Below are 15,186 nucleotides of genomic sequence, written 5' to 3' on the forward strand. Positions count from 1 at the left end.
CCCTCGCTCACGTGCGACCGCCGACCACCGAAAGGTTGGACGGAGACGCTCCCGCGTGCAGAGACAGACACAGTGTGCGACGTGAGAGGCCCGTGGACAACAAGAGAAGACCGGAGCACACTCGGCCCCCCCGCTGACGATGCCCCTACTGTCAATTCAGTGTTTTGAGAAAGTGGGAAGTTACTCGTGCTGACTGTTAAACAAATCTGAATGTAACACCAACAACAGGAATATCTTCTCGCCATGATGACTGTTATTGATTATTGATGTGCGTACATGTGAGATGGAGTGCTGTACCTTTGTGTTGTGTTGCTTTCCACCTTCACCTGGAACCTTTTGGAAGGATAGTTGACATATTTTAAATGACAGCACAGGTCATGTAATCAGTTACTGGGGTTGTCCACATTAAGGTGCACAATGCATTTGAGGCTGTGATTATTGCATCATAGTAGGGAATGAAAACACAAGGACAAACCTGGGAATATGTGTAACGTGAAAGGTAGCATGTGTTTGCCTAGTTGTCGTACCAGTAGCTTTCTGTGAGTGTGATGGGAGGCGTCACTCTGTCGCACAGCTTGGAATCCAGATGTTTCCTGTGTCTGTTGTTGTGTCAATAACATACCTTCCCCAATCTTAAATGCCTTGATAAAGTGCCGATATCTTAGTTATTCTTTAGTTTCGATATTAGAGATTGCTGTTTTGATCCATGTCAAGGAGTTGAACCTCATAACTCTGACTGAGAAGATGTTGTCTTGTAATATATACGTTTCTTTAGTTCTGTCACACGGTGTGGTACTAGTGTTTGGAGACTGTCAAAGTACCTCAGTCTAAAACGTACTCCATAGAAAACAGTTACAAAACCATACTTCCCTTGCCAGAGCTGTTACTAAAATGTACAGCACGAGCACTTGAACAAATAGGCATGCGACTAATGCTAGTAGTATAAATCAATAAATAGTAGAGGATGCAATCTTCTCACAGCAGTTTCTTTCATCCTGCGTATTGTATAAGACTCTGGATGGTAATACACTTTATTGAGTCATTAATGCTTACAATTAACAATACATGAAAAGTCTTATTTATAACGCCCGGCTGCTCAAATTAAGCCCCAAACGATATATTACATAAGTCATACTAATTCTAATAAATTGGCATGTTGATTCTACAAAATATGGAATATGTTGTTTCACATTTTTGTCAACTTAAAAAATTGAATAAAAATAGCAATGTCCAAACTCTGGGTGATGCTGTATAACTCATTTTCATTTCAACAATGATTTATTTTTATCCTTTTTTTGTATTTACATTGAAATTTTGTGCAAGACACTGGCAGTAGTTGAGCATTATTACTGACTATAGTGCAATATCTTTTTTTACAAAAACATTTCTATTATGAAGCTTGCTGTGACACATATTAGATAACTAGCAAGTTATAGTGACACCATCTACATAAAATACTTGGCACAGAGGCAGAAGGTGATTTAACATCCTTTGGTCTATTTGGAAAAAGTTTAGGAAAATCTTTTCTAGACAAAAGACTGAGCCGACTCCCCCAACCAAAACAACAACCTCCAGCAACAATAGAACGACCCATCAAGGCAAACTTAAAGTGGGCAAATAGGACAAAATGCTGTAAATACTAATATGACAGTTCTGCAACAAATGCTACATTTGAATATAATTATTTTCAGTGTTTATTCATTTAAATACACCAACATTTTGTAAAATCATTGGACATAACAAAGATTTTTGCAGATTGCTTTGGAACTGTGATGCACGGTAGTAGTTGTTTTGTACTTTGTCCACCAGGTGACAGAATCAAGACACCCATATCCTGTAATGGTATGACGTCATCTCTAAAGTAAAATCCACAGCTCTCTGACACTGTCTTGAACACCCATGGAGTGTTGCAAGACAAGGTTGTTTGATAAAGCTTTACATTTTAACGTTTTTTTTTTTGTCCATTTCATGTATTTGTACAAAAGGTGACGAAGCTAAAACAGCTAAAATATACACATAACACTGACTGAATACTTAAATATGTGGAGTTAAAAGCCCACATGTGCAGATAAAGGTCCTAAGGAGGATGAATAAATATTTGAGACAGTCAGACTATTAAATTGTACATTTAAAAAATAAGGAAAGATCTTAGTTTGACTCAAAATGGGCTCAGTTCGTCTAACATTTGTTCAGCTGTTTTATAGATGCAGTTAATAACATTTTTTTCAAACTGTGAACAACTTGAGTAAACATAGAGTGAACCGTTTTGAAGAATGCATTAATATCTGTGACGCACAGAACGTACATTTATAGCTGTGGTTTTAATGGGGAGACTGTGAGACACAGTTGTGCTGACGTGTCTTCATGTGGTCTCAGTAAAGGGTAGTGCTAATGTGTGTGTGTGTGTGTGTGTGTGTCAGCTGTTTCGCTGTCAGCAGCAGGATCTCTTCTTATCTGAAGGGCCGCCGACCAGCTGAACCGTCTTCTCCTTCTCAATGTCCTCTTGCTCTTTTAGAATTCTGTGGGACACAATGAGGCATTAGCACGTGAACCAGTTTTGGTGGGACATGCTCTCGTGTCCTGCGTGTGCCCTCTGTGTGTCCTGTGTGTGCCCTGCGTGTGCCCTCTGTGTCCTGTGTGTGCCCTGCGTGTGCCCTGCGTGTGCCCTCTGTGTGTGTCCTGTGTGTCTTGTGTTTCCTATGTGTGTCCTGCGTGTGTCCTGCGTGTGCCCTGCGTGTGTCCTGCGTGTGTCCTGTGTGCCTTGTGTTTCCTGTGTGTGTCCTGCATGTGTCCTGCGTGTGTCCTGCGTGTGTCCTGTGTGCCTTGTGTTTCCTGCGTGTGTCCTGTGTGCCTTGTGTTTCCTGTGTGTGTCCTGCGTGTGTCCTGCGTGTGTCCTGCGTGTGTCCTGTGTGCCTTATGTGTCCTGCGTGTGTCCTGCGTGTGTCCTGTGTGCCTTGTGTTTCCTGTGTGTGTGCTGCGTGTGTCCTGCGTGTGTCCTGCGTGTGTCCTGCGTGTGTCCTGTGTGCCTTGTGTTTCCTGTGTGTGTCCTGCGTGTGTCCTGCGTGTGTCCTGCGTGTGTCCTGTGTGCCTTGTGTTTCCTGTGTGTGTCCTGCGTGTGTCCTGCGTGTGTCCTGCGTTTTGCGGCTATTGCTGCGACCTCCTCCGACCTGAACATGCTGGCCTTATTGTTTAGCACTACGAGGTTGGGTGATGGGAGAAAAGGAATCCCGCCTATGTTGGTATGCATGTGAGTTTTGGCACGTTAGAAGCAGATGACAAGAGACACACACACACACACACAAAGGCTCACCTGGCTAAATGAATCATGGACTCCATCACATTTTGACCGGAGCATGCGCTGCACTCGTAGAACGTCATCTGGCAGTCCTGGACAAGGTTTGGACATGTTTCAACTTTTTGTACATTGATCAGGGTGGAAGACAATTATTTTCAAATTGACAAATAGAAAACAATCTCACAGTATTCCTGCAAATTTTGAATCACCATAGAAACTAAATTACTCAGAAAAACTAGAAGCACAAAAGTGAATCAGGATGACATGAGGTCGCTTCCCAAGAAAGAACTGGAACGCTCTCTTTTCAGTAATAACGTCTATTTCATTTATCAAAACTAGGAAAAGAAACACTGGCTGGACACCGATTGGTCCGCTGGCACACAAACGGACCTTGGCTAGTTTTTCCCCCAACTCTTTCTGAACTTGTCTCTGGATCTCCTTGTCCGTTTTGTTTCCCAATAGCATGATGGGGAGGTCCTCGCCTGCACCCTCCTGGGAAAGAAGAAAAATCGAATTATACAGACCTTAAAACGCATTAGCTTCCCTGTAGGCTCCGCAATGGGAAACCAGACAGGCCCATGGAAGCATAGCTGGATCATTTGCCTTATATCTATAAATAAAACGGATCTACAGACGAATAGATGTACAACCACTTGAACTCCTTCCAACTTGCTGAAGAGAAAATACTGCACAGAAAAAAAAAAAGTTCAACCAAAAGATTTGGTATTTCTGCACACAGGGTCTTGCCTTCACACTCGTCAGCCACTGTCTGACAGCAGTGAAGCTGTGCACGGCTGTAATGTCATAGATTACAACCACGCCGTCGGCCTTGCGAAAGAATTGTTTGGTGATACTCCGATACCTGCAGAAGCAGAGGGGGGGGGGGGGGGGAAGAAGACCAACAGAGGAAGGGTTTTTTACACATACCGATCTTTTCAAAGTGCTAAAGCTAAAGTCGTGTTGCCGTATATAACAGTCAGGAAATGTTCAAGTGTGTGCACGTCTTTACCTCTCCTGTCCTGCTGTATCCCACAACTGCAGTGCCACCTGGCTGTTGTCCACAGCCAACGTCTTTACACTGTAATCTATACCTGCACACACAGACAAGAACGTTATTTAGTCAGCACATTCTATTTTAATTTGTTTACCGTCACAACAACACTTATTCAACACTTACACACCAATTTGCAAATGTAAACATTGAGGACAAGCCGAATAATAGTATATAATAATAGTATAATAGTATGTTTTCTCCACATCCGGGCACTTTGTAAGCTACGGGGCAGCATGCTGTCTTCCTGCTCACAATGACTAACACCATACGTACCCACAGTGGCAGAAGTGCCAGGGTGGAAGCAGTCGTCGCAAAATCGCCGGAGGAGGGAGGTCTTTCCTACGCTGGAGTTCCCCACCAGCACAATCTTGAAGAGGCGGTCGGGCGGAGAGGGCCCGCCTTCCTCCTGGAGAAACAGGACGCGTGAACAGAGGCCGTAGGGAAGAAGTCGCGTCAACACTATCCTTCATGCTTACATTTATGCTGGTCTCCTTGCCGACGGGCTGACCCCTCGGAGACGAGGGAGTGGGACTTTCATCCACATCTTCCTTTGGCTGTCTGTAAATATCGTTCATCACCAAGTCTACATGCTCCTCAGTGTCCGAGGCTCCCTCTTCTTCACTACACTCCCGGAGTGAGGTTTGGGGCGGACAGTCATTCTGGAGCAAGTATGGGAGGGGGTCCTCCTCGATGGAGATGATCCTTTGGAGGTGGCCTCCTGTGTTTCCTGTGCACGAGGCCAGGCACGACCCATTGGTTAGGTTGTGCCTCACAGAGCTGATGGGGAGCTCCTCGTCATCCTCACTGCAGACAGAAAGAGACGTTGTAGCACACACTGCAGTGCTTTAGGAAACAACGCAGTTGATGATGACAGCAGAACTACTGTACTGTACAGAACTATGTGGCTTATGTGATGCTTCACCTTCTGAAGACACTTGATTTTGTGTGTTTCATATCCTTGATGGAAGATCGTCCATGCTTCAGACCTGGGGTTTTCTTTGAATTTGAGGTATTCTGCAGAAATACATTTTTTTTACTTTAGTAACAGCTAGGATGGCTATTTTTAATTTTTTTTTCCAAATCCTATAAATCGGGAACTTAAGGTAATACAGTTTATTATTCCGCTGAAATAAACAGCACTTACCTGGAAGCATATGTCTTTTTCATCCCGTAAATGTTTGTTCATTTCCCTGGATAGAATAAAGAAATAAAGATATTAAAGAGAGAGGGAGAACATTTTCATTAACACTAACAAAATGCTTGCTTTTTTCAACCAGGTTATAACAAATTTGAATCCCTCTTCTTGTTTGAAGGGCGGTTTTCCTACGAACAATAAAGTATCCACGATGGCTCTGTAGCATCCTGCTTTGTCTAGGTTTATAGAAAAAAGTTTTTCCTTGGCTAAACATGATATGTCCGTTGACTAAGGATTAGCAGGCATTAGCTTGAATCCCGGAACTGGTAGTTTCAGATGTTCAACCAGTGGAAGGCTGATGTCAAATCACAAGATAAATATCCATCTCATTTCACTGTATTGCACTTTGTTTTGTCTAAAGTGGGGCCAGTACAGCCGCACATCAAGGTCCAAACCTCAACAGGTCCAGTTGTTTGAGGAGGCTCTCTCGCTCTCGCTGCAGTCCCTCGGTCAGTCTGTATATTTCACTGTGTGGGAAAACAGTTGCATGCTTTATTATAAACACTATGACCAGCCACAGTATGCACTACAAAAACGTTATTTAAAACTAATGAAGAAATATGTAGCAGAGCGTATTCCTACCAGTATCACAGCATTGGAAACATACAGCCAGACTATTATTGCATTAGGTTTCCAAACAAATAGGCATCAGCGTAACCCGCTTAATGAGAAAGCAACACAAAAAAGTGTAGCTCAGAGCACGAAATAATGGTATACAAAGTATCTATCACTGTGGTTTGTAGCCAAAACATGTGGTTAGAACCTTTGCAACTGCTATGCAACAAGAAGTTCAACTCATCAGTGCATGAGTTACAGTGAAAGAAAGAAGAGCATCTCACATCTCCTTGTCCTCATGAAGCTGCGTGGACTGCTCTTGCAGCAGGTTCAGCTGCTCCTGAGCGACCATCAGCTCCTGGCTGGTTTGGTCCAGCTCCAGTGCCAACTCGTCATTCTTGTGCTTAAGCTTCACGTTCTCCACCTTGGTCACATGCTGGTCACTCTGAAGCTCCTGGCACTCAGCCTCCAACTGGAGACCAAGAGGTCAGTACTGAGTTTCTATCTCTGATCACATCCTGATAAATACAATCTGTAGCTCTATGCGTGGAAAGGGGACCTAGGGCCTGCCGGTGGTCCATTATACTGTCAGTTCTAAAAATGCACGGCTGGTGAATGTAGAAACATCTTTAACAAATTAAATATTGTAATGACTTGCCCTTGAGAATTGCAATTGTGAGCGGAAGCGTACTGAATGCTTATAAAGCTGTACCAGCCTGTACTTTACTGTGTGCACGACTGCTCTCCTTGAACACTTGGCAAATGACTAGAGGTGTTAGTGCTGGGAGAAGAAGGAAGAATGGCAGCACCTATTAACATCTGACAGTATTTACCAACACAAGCTACTGTTGTCGCTGCAGACAAAGCTCACTGGAGAGGAATCGAAAAGATGCTAATCTGCTCTTTCAGGGAAAAAAAATCCTTACCGGGGATATAACTTTTGTGAAGATTTCAGGGATGTTATTTGAATACTTATTATACTTATTACTTATGATTTTACTACATTTGATCTACATTAAACATGCAAATCAGCTAATATTTTATGGTGGATCAAGCAACCAGACAGTAAATAAAGTAGTCCCTTAACCCCACCTTTAACAGTGGCAATATTAGGCAAACCCTCCCAGTTCAGACTAATGAACCACCTAAAAGGAAGGATCATAGTCTGAGAAGTAAGCCAACATATCAACCTCACAAAACACTAAACAAATTCTATAGTTTTTATTGTTTGGTGTTAGAACACGATAAATGTCCTCAGATATATATCACTGTGTTATACAATTATGGTTTAATGAGTGTGTTTATGGCGCAGTGGAACTAAATTGCTTTATTAGCCCATTTACAGCATTCGGTTATCTGTTGTCTTGCTCAATGCGTTTTATGTCTGTTGCTGCTCTGACTGAGGTGAGGAAGCGTGTGTGTGTGTGTGTGTATGTGTGTGTGTGTGTGTGTGTAGAGTGACTACTCCGGTGCACTTTCTTTCTTACTCACCCGTTTCTGTTTCTGAAAGAGCTGCTCCAGCTCCCTCTCCTTACCAGACAACTGCTGCTCCAGGTCCTTACTGCGAGACAGGAAGCGCTCATAGTCCTTACGTGGTGGGAATAAAAGCGAGAGGCAAAGTGAAGATGTGACGAAGAAGCAGCAGATGTGCAGTATTTGATATATTTAACAACAAAGAATATTACTTGTTTATGAGCAAGTTTTTTACCTGCAGCACAACCCTGTCTTTTTCGGTTTTGATCTGCTGTTCCATTTCCTCATAAAGGTGCTGGATCTGATCATCGTGTGTTGCTGCCTTCCTGCATGGATACAGCTGAAATGTGATGATGCGATGTACAGTGTGTACCTCACAAAGGGCGCATGAAGCGGCACAGTGGTTTTGATTGACCCCAGTGACACGTCTTCCTTGCCTGTGTAGAGCGCTCTCCATCTCATTCTTCTCCTGGTTGGCCTCTCTGATCTGTGATGTCACTCTGGCCAGGAAGTCCTCAAAATTGGATAAAAGTTCGGGTTCATCTCGGCTGAGCTGTGCCCACAAACTGCGCACTTCAGCGCGACTGAGGGGACAGAATGAAGCAGCAGCGTTTAAAGAGAAATTCTTTTCTTTTTTTTAAGTCCAACACATAAACGTAAAAGGAGGCAGCAGCTCAGGTACCAGATAATTGTGCTTTCTAAAAGAACATGATGTTACTTGCATTGAAACATCTGCTAATTATTGCAGCAAAGAAAAAATATTTAGTCCTAACTGGTTTTCTGCTGCATTGGGGGCCAGTACACAACGCTTTCATAAGGTAGTCAAACGGATCCCTGGAAGACATTTTAACAGTACCTTTATAGCACCTATCCTCCACGTCTTGTCAGCATCAGGTAGCGCTGCGCAAACTGATCTGAAAATCTAAAATGTTAATTTGAGCTAACCAGGTGGGAGGCGGGAGCAATTAAGATCTGGTATTCACCTCCACCCTGCACCACTGTTTACTTTTATGGGGTTGAAGTTGTTTGTTAAAGGAGATTCTCTTCGTGCGTTTCAAAATATCCCGTCATCATCCAGGACGTCGTACAGTGTAACGCAGCAGCGTCCAAACAGAACACACAGAGTTACTAATGCCCATAGAATATTTCATGAGAAAAGCAGCTCAGAGAAACATCAGTGAGTCAGACACGATTGGGAAGGCCTCAAACACGTTGCTCTTAAACAGACTTCCTTTCTGAGCGCAGCAACAGCTTTGCTCCAGTGGAAACTCCAACTCATGTTTAGTTTGCACAGCTGATTGTAATCTCAGACCAAGTCCCCTGGAACAAGGCGCAGGCTTAAAGCGGACATTAAGGTACAAGTGACGTAAGCAGAAGAACACACGCACGTGGGGCTACTCACTCTTCAAAGACGCTGTTGGCTCCGAGGCTCTCCATGAGCATGCTGAAGTGCTTCTCCTCTTCGTCCTCACCTCCTGGTGCCATGCTCTCGTCCCATTGGCTCTGGTAGAGGACCTCTGCTGGGCTTTTCTTCTCCTCCATGCCTTCGGCGAAGGAAATCCTCCGGCCGAATAAGAACTCACCTGCAGCAACAATCAAAACCCTCAGTGCACTACGGAAACATCAGATTACGCCTTGGTGTGAGCCGCAACGGGCTCGCAACCTACTGAAGCCGGAGGAGAACTCGTTCAGGGTTAGGTACCCGTTGCCGTCTGAATCGAGGGTAACAAACACGTTCTCCAACTCCTCCGCGCTGAGCGGCAGCTCGGCAGTCAGCCTCTATTCATGTAGACACAAAACACAGCTGTTATTGGAATTAACAGGACGTTAACAACACTGTAGGTATAGCAACTACTGCTCGAGACTCGCGAGGACCGTCATTAGCACAGTGGCAACGGAACAGTTGGTCGTTCTTTCGCCTGCTATTTACACCATTCATAAATAGACGGATGAAGCCAAAATAAACCCATGGATGTTAAAGCCTGTTTCTTCACACCCGTGCAGTCGCACACCTTGACACCTGGACTCTTCCCAGTGAAGCTAGTCTTTAATGATTCACCGGTGTGCAGCTCCAGGAGCAGACGTTTGCACGAGTGAGACTTCCAAAAGCCTTTTAACAGGAGACTTTAAGAAGGGATTCCAGAGAGGAAAAGGAGAGACGGCTGCTCTGTGTCTAAAGATTCAATCCAAAGGGCCACGACGGAGTGATAACCTCCCTTCTGACCACGACGATAACCGCCGGCTCACGAGCGAGAAAAGCCAACACCGCCACGCCTCAGTGAGCAGCCCGCTCGTTTTACACCGTGTTTACACTGCTGTGAGATGTTGACCCAGGCGTCCCATACAATCCAGGGCAGGCATCCAAAGATCAGCTATTCCTGTAAAGTGTGTTTATCGGGGCAGAACATATCCCTGATGTCAGCAAACAGCGGAATTGTAAAGCTATTGCGCTGTTGGTCACAGGGTGAAACTCAAACAGGGTGACTAAAACAAAATAAGATGCCGCGTCAATGACGCACATATATGTAAAGTCATTTAAAAACAGTGACAAGCGCTGCTTTGACGGACAGATTTCCCTCTTCAGCGCAGACTGTCGTGTCAATAGTTTTGAGGAGGACCGATCCGCTGCCCTGCACACTGCCTAATTTCCAAGCCATTATCATGTACACCAGATCAAAGCTTCCGCTCTCTTTATTTATGCTCCCATACCGCCTACATGAGTGCCCCCATCAAAGGGTCCGCCGTGGCAGGGATGAATATCAGAGGGGCAAATGAATCTGCACAATATGAGTGGAGGAGTTGCATGACAAAAGGGGTCCGCATGTCTCTTTTATGCCCCTTTGAATGAGGTACACATGTCCTGCTCAGCATCAATAATGAATGCACAGACCAACTTTCCATGTCACGGTCATTCTGAATGAATGAAAGGCTGTTATCGCTAAAAATAAGCCCAAAGTGAATGCTAAATATCCGTCCTAACTGCGCTGATACTTGTGTTGTTCGAGCTAACATAACGCCATAAAAGTTATAATTCACATGCAAGAAAGATTCTCTAAAGCTCAGTTATGGCAGCCACACTTGTGTCAGCGACCTCACCTGCATGTCACGTTGGGTGATGAAGCCCTTGTTCTCGATGTCGCACATCTGGAAAAACTCCTGGGTTTTCTCCCCGATAGTGTTCTGTCCCACGTCCCCGCTTTCAGATTTGCCCGCTCCGTCGCCGCCGCCGCCGCCTCCTCCTTTCCTTCGCCATGCTGATCGGGCCACCATGGCAGTCGTCGTGGCGGCGGCACAAGGAGCAGTAAAAGCTGCCATGGCGTGTTGTGAGTCTGTTCCTTAGAGAGCGTTTTCCCGCGTGCTTCACATGAGCCGACAACAGACAGAGGTGAGGAGAGAAGAGGACCGGGAGAAGTCGAGCTTCGGGCTGCTCTACATCAGAGACGCTCACCAATGTCACAGATTGTCATCTCTTAGCAACCGCCTCTTTAATTAATCGATGAAACCTAGGAGAGAAACAGACGGAGAGCCTCCAGTTTAAATAAGTTCAGCTCCTATAGCCCAATAGAAATCAATAGAAAAAAATAGATTAATTGTTTGTACTTGTAAAGTACAATGTAAAGTCTATATATTTTTATAAAAAGGTAGATGCACCACCTTTGTTTCCAGCATGTAAAAAACACAATAACAGCTGCATCAAAGTAGACTTGAGAGATTTGATAACTGAATTTGTTTATAAGGAAAATACCCTAATTCCTCTTTAGAACTAGTTTGCTGGTAATCGTTCATTCACATGAAATACAGTGAGCCTCGTCACGCAGTACTGTTTGTACACTAGTGTTCTGTCTTGTGAACTTTTAGTCATATCTCACATACATATACTTTCACATTGTTAAATATGGGCCACTGCGTGAGGTACACCAAAATAAAACTGCTGCTCTTCTCCTTCTCTTCAGGGGCTATGGCCCTGGCTGAGGCTAATACCATCTGACAAGCAAAGCCAAAAAAGTGAAACAAAAGTTCTGGTATGACGAGGAGGCTCTCTTCTAGCCTGGAAATATTGACTGATAACTCAGTTAGAGGTGGGCTTTCGTGATGACTACCGTTCTCTGCGCACTGGTGTGGACGACTGCCTTCCGGAGACTGCTGTGCACCATGAGTCGGTTCAGTAGATTAATGTCAGTGTGTGTGTGTGTGTGTGTTGACCCACGCAAGTGTGTGGTACTGGCAAGAGTAAAAATGGTAAATGGTAAATGTATATGAATGCAGCGGCAGGTAGAAGAACGGATGTGAATAGAGACTCAGAGACATAATACAAAGGAACTTTAGAACTATAGCACTGGCACAAAAATCATGTTATGCTCATAAAGCACCTGCAACTTGTGCCCTAATAATAAAAGAACCATTCAAAAAGATATTATTGTGTAAGAAATATTTGGTTTTCAGAGACTATGCAAACTTATTATTTGTGTTCATAACATCTGCTCGGCATGATTGCAAGTTTGAGGCAAAACATCTTGCGAGCATAACAGCGCTGCGGAGGAAAGTCATCAACCCACAACAAGCAACAGACGATGCCTAAGCATGAGAGAGGAAATACGAAAGGGAACTTGTCCTCCGGAACACAATAATGCATAATATTGCGTAATCTTTACACACTGTCCGATTGGCCTCAAGCCATAGAGAGGTTTATGGCTCCTTTGTTAAGACTTGGTAAGTGTGTAGGCAGGTGGCTAAGGACCTGTCACTACAATAGAAAGACGAGCCAAACAAGATGAAACACTCAGACTTACTGTAGTAAAAAAATTCATTTTGTCTCATGAAAATCATCTATAACATGATTTTTGTACTGATACTAAAGCATTTGTCATTTTCCAAAGGAAAAACCTTGCTGAAGGCTGCAGCTGCCTGCTTTGCGTATGTTGCCTTATCTGTTTTAATGTTAGACGTGGAACAGCTGTTAGCTATCTGAGCTCCAGCACAAACTACCAGCCCAGAAAACAAGATCCAGCAAGAAACGACTTGGTTTCATGAAACACACGTTTCAAACAACACACGTTTCATGAAACACACGTGAACTCGAACACATAAACATTGAGTGCAACTGTTTCAATGGCTGACAGATATTTGCCAATGTACAGTACATTTTACAAGATACCTGTTTAACAGACATGAGTTGATCTGGACTAAATAGAGCAACATTTTAAAGGAAGTGTGTGGTCTATAGGTGAGAACAACAATATAAGAAGAAGCTGCTTTGACACCTGTCATTGAACCTACCTCATGATATGAGTCCGTGCTGCTGAACAGTTTTGAAGACATGGACACTTGGACACTTTTTAATAACACTAACTTCAACAACTTGCTTTGTTTTAAAGCGCTTTGTCCCTCAAATAAACTATTATGACTACCCAGCACAGGCCGACACATCTGGGAAGGGAAGCTTCTAGAAACAAAGGCTGCTGAGAACCATCCAAGTATTCGTCTGGAGGAATTGTGTAGTGACCTCCAACTTGTCAAAATTCTCACCTAGCTACTTCCGGCAGAGAGTTTAAGACCATTTGCACTCATGGCAACAGCCACATCCGCGTCACCGGCAGCCACTGTGTGGTCACTGACGTTTCTTCCTCCAACTGTCAAGATCTTGTCAACTGCGTCACCCGGAACTGTCAAAAAACACGAGCCGACAAACGCGCGCGGTATGTAAACACAATGCGAGCAGACGGGCTGCTTCAGGTCCACGAAACACGTGTAATATACGAGCGAAGCTCACACTTCCTTCCCCGAGTGACACTCGCTTTTATTGTGAAACTTCCTCTGACGGATAAAGCCTCGTTGCCTATAAACTGTTGTGTTGTTTAAATAAACATTTTAAACGGAGACTAAAGCTAAGAATGACTTCCCCTTAGCGCTCATACGCATTTGATAACGTAACGTTAACTAACGTTAACAGAGTGAATAAAGGAACCGTTTAAACGTTACGCCAACAGCGACAGAACACAAGTTAACTTTACGTACCGGTGAAAGAAAAGTGATGCTCCCGTCGGAGTGGTTCGTTGACTTTGTCTGTAATAACCTGGTCCGCTCTTAGTTACATCACTGTTTACAGGTCAAATGGTGCAAGTGGAGGAATTTGACTCAGCGACGAGGCGTAAATTTGGGGGGAGGGACTTCGACAAAGTCATCGTTGGTAACCATAGCGACGCCAACCAGGAAGTTCCCACGCGCAGGCTTCTAGCCGCTGCTTCCCTGTCTTCTGAGTGACAGTTGAAACTTTATAATAGAGATCATTTTTTGCGATTTGGACATAATATTATTGTGATAACTTAATTTAATTCGTTGTGAGAGGCGAGTGACTTTGCTTCATGTTTCTATCAAACACATAGGTGACGTTCATAGACTGTATTTATTTCAGTCTGTAAAGTAAAACATCTTCCTCGATCTATCTCAACATACGAAAAAGTAACCAGAACGAATTGCAACATAAAGCTTGCAGTTCAGAGAGAAAGCTGAACCAGTACTTTTATTACATATGCTGGACTGTTACTTGGAGTAGTCTGAGTTTTAGGCCACAAAAGCCCCTCTATGGAGTGTGACGTTTTTTGTATGAGATGCAAGCGGCAACAAAAGCGGCATAGCAATCAGCCTGAACGAACACTGCACTAGTAATTGATTTAGTGAGCAATAAATTGTTGCGCAGTTGTAATACCAATGGGCATCAGATGAGTGCAGTAAAGGGACAGTTATGAATTGAAATGAAATGAATTGGATTTCCGTACTTTGTGCCCCACTATAAACCAGGATACTCATGTTCATCAGTACTTATTAAACTGCCATCGTACTGTAACATGTTTGACGCTGTCCGTCTGAACGGATGTTTTTCACCCACATGTCGCTGGATCCCAGTCCAGCGACATGTGGGTGAAATCTACCGGGGGGGGGGGGGGGGGGAGGGTCTCATAATGTCCCAGAAAAGATGTGTCTGCTCCATTGCACAGCAGCCAAGCAGGTGCAGGCAGGTCTGCAGCACATTCCCTCTTCAAGGAGTAAAATGACATGACCACATGTGTGGTCGTGATGAGGACCCTTGAGCTTCGACTGTCTCCTTGTCAAGTTGTTTTGGAGCGGCTGATTTGCAGCAAACAGATGTATGCAAGGCGATGCTCCAGCTGAGATTTCGGAGCCAGATGTGTTTACACTTTGAGACGTGACTAATGGTCTTCGGAAAAGCACTGATTTCTTACATGAGTGAAAGCAGACAGCAGCAAGAACATTGTTGTGATAATTCTCTGTTTGATCCCACTCAAGTATTTCTAATAATATGTTTTCAAGAACTTTATGGACTGTCTCCTGGAGTTTTTATAAGTGGGATACCTTTCTTCCTACTCTATCTTTGAACGGAGCTGGCATGGTAATAGGAAGCTATGCAGTCCACTGCCACAGGACCTGTGGAAGGGATTTCAACCATGGCGAGAGGAGAAACATAGAGCCGACTTAGCAGGGAAGACAGGAAAGGAGAGACTGGCGAGCAGTATCACCATACTGCACCGGTTGAAGGCCTTGGAAAGACTGACATCACACTTGGAGGGTCTCATTGGGAGTATGGGAGGGTGTGTG

General features: G+C 44.2%; 1 protein-coding gene across 2 annotated transcripts; it reads right to left on the minus strand.

Moving 5' to 3' along the window:
* Window position 1: 1 nt before the first annotated feature.
* On the minus strand, window positions 2-13,724 carry cracr2aa (calcium release activated channel regulator 2Aa). 2 transcript variants are annotated; one of them, XM_037450544.2, is made up of 18 exons: window positions 13,588-13,724; window positions 10,669-11,075; window positions 9,240-9,351; window positions 8,975-9,155; window positions 8,010-8,156; window positions 7,808-7,898; window positions 7,591-7,686; window positions 6,384-6,571; window positions 5,940-6,011; window positions 5,494-5,539; window positions 5,272-5,363; window positions 4,826-5,153; window positions 4,623-4,755; window positions 4,305-4,386; window positions 4,043-4,157; window positions 3,686-3,787; window positions 3,311-3,387; window positions 2-2,519 (listed from the first exon to the last, which is right to left on the minus strand). In XM_037450544.2, exons 2-18 carry the CDS (start codon window positions 10,885-10,887, stop codon window positions 2,432-2,434), a joined length of 2,169 nt encoding a protein of 722 aa, XP_037306441.2. In that variant the 5' UTR covers window positions 10,888-11,075; window positions 13,588-13,724; the 3' UTR covers window positions 2-2,431. The 2 variants fall into 2 exon arrangements, with proteins under 2 accessions (XP_037306441.2, XP_037306440.2); XM_037450543.2 differs by lacking the exon at window positions 13,588-13,724 and adding an exon at window positions 12,850-13,328.
* Between the last annotated feature and the right edge of the window lie 1,462 nt (window positions 13,725-15,186).

Source organism: Pungitius pungitius, chromosome 6 (genome assembly GCF_949316345.1).
Source record: "Pungitius pungitius chromosome 6, fPunPun2.1, whole genome shotgun sequence".
Lineage (NCBI taxonomy): Eukaryota > Metazoa > Chordata > Actinopteri > Perciformes > Gasterosteidae > Pungitius > Pungitius pungitius.